The 7,203-nt window shown below is 59.2% G+C and overlaps 1 protein-coding gene across 5 annotated transcripts; it reads right to left on the minus strand.

Annotated features, from left to right (window-relative positions):
- Positions 1-801: 801 nt before the first annotated feature.
- On the minus strand, positions 802-6,865 carry MEN1 (menin 1). 5 transcript variants are annotated; one of them, XM_077862298.1, is made up of 10 exons: positions 6,675-6,865; positions 5,844-6,304; positions 4,717-4,925; positions 4,358-4,486; positions 4,030-4,070; positions 3,869-3,956; positions 3,083-3,219; positions 2,550-2,709; positions 1,950-2,114; positions 802-1,773 (listed from the first exon to the last, which is right to left on the minus strand). In XM_077862298.1, coding segments are annotated over exons 1-10 (1,875 nt in total). In that variant the 5' UTR covers positions 6,677-6,865; the 3' UTR covers positions 802-1,290. The 5 variants fall into 5 exon arrangements, with proteins under 5 accessions (XP_077718424.1, XP_077718427.1, XP_077718426.1 ...); XM_077862301.1 differs by having other exon boundaries at positions 6,582-6,865; XM_077862300.1 differs by having other exon boundaries at positions 6,572-6,865.
- Between the last annotated feature and the right edge of the window lie 338 nt (positions 6,866-7,203).

Raw genomic sequence — 7,203 nt, forward strand, 5'->3', positions numbered from 1 at the left:
GGCGGGCGGGCGGGCGGTCGTGAGCCGCGGAGCCGCGGAGCCGCGGAGCCGCGGAGCCGCGGAGCCGGCGCGGGACGGCGCGGCGCGGCGCGGCGCGGGGCGGGGCGGGGCGGGGCAGGACCGCGGGGGCCGGCGAGGGTGGCTCGGAGGCCGCGGGGGCGGGGCCGGGAGGAGATGCCCCGCCGCCCGGCCGGGAGGAGGCGCCGGCGGGACCGGCCCTCTGCGGGGAGGGGAAGCCCCGAGGCCCGGCGGAGCCGAGCCGAGCCGAGCCGAGCCGAGCCGAGCCGAGCGCGGCCCTTCAGCCAGACAGCCGCTCCCCGCGCCCTGCAGGTGGGAAGCCCGACGGCCGGGGGGCAGAGGGCCGACCCCCTCCGTCCCGCCCGCCATTTCCCCGAGGAAACACGGACGTGTGCTTGTTTTTTTTTTTTTTTTTACAAAATGTATTCATCTTCCTTGGAACTGAAAAATAAATCTATGTACAAAACAGGAAGAGATCAGGCTCCCCTCACCCACTCGTAAACCCCTGCAGATTTCCTCCAGAGTCCCCTGAGACGGGCTGGACCTCGGGGAGGTTCCCAGAGGGTCGGAAAGAGGTCTGCTCTGATCTGGGGCCAGTTTGGTCAGGAGGGGGGGCAGGGCTCAGGATTCACAGGCCAGAGACTGCGTTTCGTGTCCCAGACTCGCGGGACAGAGAGGGGAAGAAGCTAGGATTTCCAAACTCTGAAATTTCTTAAGTTCTTTGGGGTTTGGGGGCTTGGGTTCCCAAGGGATGGAATTCTTTTTTTTTTTTTTTTTTTGGGGGGGATGGAATTCTTAAGTGTGGAAATGTACTCCTAGAGGCTGAGCGGAGTCCCAGGTTCCCGGGTTGAAGGCAGGACCTGTGCTTTTTGGGTGTAGGGCAAAACCTGAGACCCGCGGGCCGGGAGCAACGGTGAGCAGACCTGGTCTGGCCCAAGGTTAGAGCCTCGGTTCTGAAGTGGGGCGTTTCCAGTGCTTGGACCTTTAAAGATTAATGATGGAGCTCAAAGTGAGGTTTCCATTGGCCAGCTGGGATTCTGGGGGATGGGCTCTAAATCTCAACGAACCGCAGAGCCCTGGAGTAGTTAAGTACTCCAGCAACTTGCAGCCAGGGTTCCGGGTGGGGGTGGGGCCTGAAGGAGGGGCGTAGGGCCCTAGGCCCGGGGGCGGGGCTTGGGCTCAGAGGGGCGGGCGGGGGAGTTGGGTGACTGGGGTGGCGCCTCCATCCGATTGAGTGCCCTCCTCCTCCCACCGCAAGGGCTGACAGGCAGTTCAGAGGCCCTTGCGCTGGCGCTTGAGGAAGGAAAGCGTGTAGTCGCTAGGTGTAGACACCTTCTGCTTCTTCATCTGCACTTGTGACTGTGCCGTGAGCTGCAGCTTGATGGCGCTCGAGTTGATCTTGGTGGCCACCAGCAGCTCTTTCATGCCCTTCATCTTCTCGCTCTGGAAAGTGAGCACCGGACCCTCTGGTGGTGGCGACGCTGCGGGCGCTGGCGCCGGAGCTGTGCTGCCTCCTTCAGGGCCTCGGGCAGTGCCAGGGACTGTCCCTGGGGGCTTCCGAGGGGGTCCCGACATCGCCCCTTGGCCTCCACCAGGGCCTTTGTCCAGTGCCGGCTTCTTAGGTGGCGGCGGCTCCTCGGGCTTGGACTCACGCCGCGGGCCTCGCCGCCGTCCTTCCCGGGCTTCCTCGCCCCAAAGCTCCTCGGCCTCCGCCGCCTCGGCCTCGCGGCTCACGATGCGCACCTTCTGCCGTACCTGAGCAGGGAGGAAAGACGGACGAGGCTGCAGGACCAGGGGCTAAAACCCCAGGACAGCCTCGGCCATCGAGGCCCAGGGCCGCAGTCTCAACTGCACCCAAAGGAGACAAGCCAATATCTTCAGGATCACAAAGGTTCTGACCTCCCCACCTGCCCTGCACTGCTTCCCCTCACCTGTCCCTCAAACCGGCCTAGGGACTGCACTAGGAAGGTGGCCCAGCCCACGTGCAGCACCGGTGTGGGGCTGCCTTCTTCCCACTTGCAGATGCCATCATAGAACCGCAGCAGGTGGGCGAAGCACTCTGGGTCCTGTAGGGCAGAACCCTGGCTCTGCACCCCCTGGGCATGGGGAAAGGAAAGTACAGGTTAGACCCTCTGAGGCACCCCCTGTCACAGGGCACAGGCCAGGCCTCTTGGCTAGGCAAGAGCCCTGGCTTCAAAAGAGATGAACATAGGGGAAAAGATCTCTTAGAACCTCTTCCCTTTTATAAAACCAGTCCTTAGCCAGGACTTGGGGGAGGGAGAACCCATCCCTTATCTACATCCCACCCTTCAACTGAATGAGGAGCACTGACCGTGAGAGGTGGGCTTCCCCCCTTTACTTGAAGGCATAGGCTAGAAACCCTGGAAATACCCTTAGCTCCTTCAAAGGCAGCCCAGAGCCCCAGCCACTGCAGCAGAGAATGTAGCTCTCTGCACATGGACACCTTCCCCAGGGCAGGTCCCAGTCCCATGGAGCAGTCTCTATGCCCAATGACGGGGAGCTCTGCTCACAGGGGAAGGTGAACCTGGGTTCACCTGGGTCTGCTCCCCTGGCCGCTCCTCGCCAGCCTCCAGCAGGCTAGCTGCCTCCTTCAGCAAGTTGGGGATGACATCATTGGCTACTTCAAAGAACTCCTTGTAGATCTCCTCATCTTCGCGGCAGTAGTTGTAGCTGTGAGAGCAGTAGGGCACTGTGGGGTCTTGGCTGTGGCAGGGACCCCCAGGGACCTGGTGAGTGGTTGGGTTCTTCACTTGGAAATGATGGGTCCGAGCAAGGGTGAAAAGGAAGGGCACAGGGTGGGGGGGTGCAGGTTCTACAGCTGGATGTCGTTGGTTAGAAACTGGGAGGACAGGGGAGCCAGAAAAGGTGCAAGGCCCTCATCAGGGGTCCCAACCTCCTGGGTGATGGTGGCCTTGGCTGCCTGGACTGGATGGAAAGGGGATAGGGCTTGGGACCCAGGCCTCATGCCTGGATGAGGGTGGTTGGAAATTAGATAGGGTGGGGGAGAGAGGACGGGCTAAGGCCCTAGCGGGGGGATCCTCACTCCTGGATGACAGTAGCTGTATCAGCCCAGGCCTGCAGGGCTTCTCGAACATTGCGATTGCGACAGTGGTAGCCAGCCAGGTACATGTAGGGGTAGATGTGCTCATCCCGGTAGTAGGTCTTGGCTGAGGCAATGCCCTGGGAATAGAGCAGAGAGACCTCAGGGAGCAGCCCCAGTTGCCGTGGATGGCACAAATCCCATTGGGTCACACCCATAAGGCACAGCAATATCTCAGAAAGCCCACCTCCAATCTCACCTCCACCACTTTTAGCCTCACTCCCCAGAATCTGCAGGACTGCCTGCTGAGGCCTGGCCACAGTGCAAGGACTCCCACAGAACAAGGGCTATGAAAGGGAAGGGAGCCATCCTCCAAGCTCAGGGTACATCCATTTCCCAGGCTTTCCAACACACTCCTACACAAACACCAAAGCCTTCTAAACCCAGCCCAATGTCCCTCCTACCCCCTTCCACCTCCCAGAAGTTAACAACCCCTTCTCAGTGCTCCAGCCACACTTGACCTCTGTTATACTCTAGGACAATAAAAAGGCAGCACAAAAAGCAGGGCGAAGGGGACAAATTCAGGCCAGGGAACCCAGAACACCACCCCAAACAGCCCAGACTGCACTGAATATGCACATAGTAAATACAAAATGGGAAATGGATGGGCAATACCCCCAATACACATAAAGTTCCTCTCTCCTCACCTGCCCCCTCCCAGTCCCCAGGTAGAAGGGGACCCCAGCCACTGTTAGGCCTCCCTTCTGTACCTTCCTGAGATGTCCCCACCTTGTGGTAGAGAGTGAGTGGGTCTGGCCGGCCAGGGGTGGGCTCCAGTTCCTCCAGATCTGCCAGGTTCCCCAGTGCCATGGGGTACCTACGAAAGGGTCATGAGTCCAGGCTGCCAACTGGCCCCCTGAGGCCCAGCCTGGTCACTTCCCCCTACTGACCTTTCCAGATGTCCCAGGTCATAGAGCAGCCAGAGCAGTTTCTAGGGGGCAGAAGGAGAGAGGTATAAGCTGGGGGAAAGTGAGGAGGGGCTCAGCCTACCAGATAGATGTGAGGTCCAGCACCAGCAGGGACCTCCCACCAGGTAGGTGGGGCCAGAATTCGGGAACCAGCCCCTTATGGGACCCAAAGTGCTTTCACATCCTAGTTCTAGTCCCCCAAGAGCCCTGGGAAAGGCCAGGCCAAGCATGATTAACCCATGGTACCAAAAGGGAAGCTGAAACACAGGAAGGGTGAGCATCCCCCCCAGGGTCCCACAGGTCCCCTCACCTGCTGCAGCTGCAACAGCTCCAGGGAGTCAGTGTGCAGGTCAATGGAAGGGTTGATGGCACACACCATAAATGCCACCTCCATCTTTCGGTCACAGCGCATGTATGATCCTTTCAGGTACAGCCAGCTCTTGGAAGAGGACAAGACCAGATGTCTCATGATGGCTCACCTGTGCCTGCTCCAGGGAATGACAGGCAGGAAAGGGATACTCCCTCTTCTTGGCATATGGTGATAGGAAGAGGGGAGGGATAGGAGATAGGAGTGGACACTCCCTCTTCTTGGAGGTAGTGATAGGAAGAAGGGAGGTGGCTTGGGCTAGGAAAGCAGAATGTGAAGTGGACAAGGGGGGGGGGCAGTACCCGCTCAGCCACACCCGCGTTGACTGTCTGGCCCCTGCGATCTTCGTTGCCCTTGCCATGCCAAGTGACCTCAGCTGTCTGTTCTCCGTTGGGCCCAAACACTACCCAGGCATGGTCCTCAGACAGGGCCAGGTGGACATCTCGGAGGCCCAGAGCCTGGCAGGCCCCCACCACGGCAAAGGCCACACCAGAGCTGTCCAGTTTAGTGCCTGCAGAAGGGAAGGTAATGAGAGAGTCCTCTGAGCTCCGAGCTGGGGGAAAGGGCCAGGTGGTGATGGGCCATGCTCCCTTCCATCCTCGCCTCTGAGCCTGTGCCCAAACCTTAGATGCTCCAGCCCATCAACTCTCAATCCGTTTCCTCCTATGTGTTCGAAGCCTCTCCCTCCCACTTTAGGTGCCCCAGCAAAAGACCTTCTTGGCTCTTCTACAACTCCACCCAGCCTTTGACTCTATCCCTTCTCTTTCTCTGCAACCATATTATAATTCAACGATTTCCTTGCTTTAAGGTACCTGTTAGGTTTTAACAGGGACAGCAAAAACAGGACCCTCTGGCCAACACTCTTTCTTCACACACCCACTGGTAGATACTTCTAATTTATCTCTGTACTCTTTTCCTGCTAGGCTCAGAAGTAGCCTCAGACTCCTTCTCAACATGGCACTCCAGGATCTGACAATCAACTGAGCTTGAAGCAAAGAAGAATGTTCTTTGCAAGTCCTGAGTCTTAAGCTCCTTGACATGAGGCCCCTTCCTCATCTGTTCACTTTAAGTGTCTCAGATGTCGCCAGATTTTGGCTCTTTGTTCCCCAAATCTGCATCTGCCTTTTGTGCCTCATACTGGGCTGAGGGGCTCCTGTAACTGTTCAATGGCAGAGATGGGTATGCTGAGGAGACAGAGCCAAGTGATTGGGGTCCAGTCCCAGCCCTGCCATTTTGTGCCTTTGGCACATCATTTCCCTTCTCTGAGCTTCAGTTTCTCTAGCTGCAAATAGGGTTGTAACACCTCCCCCACTTTGCAAGGCCTATAGGTCTTAAAGGGCTCTGCAAACTATATGGTGTTGTGAAAGGGTGGGCCGAGGTTCCCAGGTGAAACAGGATTCTCGCCCTTTGCCACCTGTCGGGCTCCAACCTGTGATGAAGCTGAAGAGGGATTGGATATGGGCCCGGTCCTTGAAGTAGGAACGGCTGAGGCTGTTCCAGATGACATCGGAGACCTTCTTCACCAGTTCTCGGCTGGAGACACCTCCCTCTCGCGGGTAGAGAGACAGGTCCACGGCGCCACGGATCTGGGCGGTGAAGCGGGCATACAACGCGGCAATGATGGATAGGTCCGCCACAGGGAAGTAGGTAAGCCCGCCAGGTGGGTCGGGCGCGGGGCTGGGCTGGAAGGTGAGCTCGGGCACATTGGTGGGGATGACGCGGTTGACAGCTAGGAAGTGCTCCACGAAGCCCAGTACCAAGGATAGAAGCACCAGGTCCGGTTCCTCTCGGCCCAGCTCCGCAGCGAACAGGCGCACCACGTCGTCGATAGAGCGCAGCGGGAACAGCGTCTTCTGGGCGGCCTTCAGCCCCATGGCGGCGGGCCTCGGCCTGCGGAGGAGCCGGAGGGAGGGTCGGGCGGGCACCACCAGGGACCCCCTCCCAGGCTCGGCTGACGTCCTACACCCCCATTCCCTACACTCTCTTGCTTCCCCGCCCACCCTCCGCTCATCTGTTCCCCCTCTTCTGTAGGAGACCCCTCAACCGAAGCTGTAAAGGGCCTCCTCGCTTCCCACAACCGCAGAAGCCGCGGCCCCGAAGGGGGTGCGCCCGGCTGAGGACCCTCCATGGCCGCCCCGCCCCCCTCTACGACCGTACCCCCGGGCACCTGGAGTCCGTCCAGAAGGCGCCCCTAAGCCAAGCCCCCCAAATCCCAAGGAGACTCCTGGCCTGGGTCCCCCGCGCCCACCTCCGCGCTTACATCCCACACAAGGCACCACGGCGCCCGCCGCCTGGAGCCTGCTGGGAAATGGAGTTCCGCCCCTTGGGCCGCACGGCCTGCCGGGAAGTGCAGTCCCAGGCCCTCTACTGTCCCTGCCGAGTCTTGAAATGGTGGCTGGGCCGGACAATCCGCGGTAGCTGATGGGAATGGTAGTCTCGCTGCTCTGGGCTCTCCAGAGGTAGGTGAGGAGTGGAGGCTGCACCACCTTCCTGGAATCCTCAGGGATTGGTCACTCCATTTCACGCCCTCCAGGTAGGCCGTGGGACCGCGGTGTATTCTGGGAGATGTAGTCCGAGGAGTGACCAGGCAGTCCTAAGGCGGTCACTGCGCTTAGGTTGTCACGTGTGTCAGCAAGATGTGAGGAAAATGAGTACTTTCAAACACTGCCAGAGCACTGTGGGTGCGTTCAGCCACGTTAGCTGAATGTTTATCAGTATCCGTCAACATGTAAATATGTCTGCTGTACATCTAGCAATTCTTCCCTAGTTCCGCTCCTGAGAAAATTTAA

The sequence above is a fragment of the Canis aureus genome, chromosome 21, assembly GCF_053574225.1.
Source record: "Canis aureus isolate CA01 chromosome 21, VMU_Caureus_v.1.0, whole genome shotgun sequence".
In the NCBI taxonomy this organism is placed as follows: domain Eukaryota; kingdom Metazoa; phylum Chordata; class Mammalia; order Carnivora; family Canidae; genus Canis; species Canis aureus.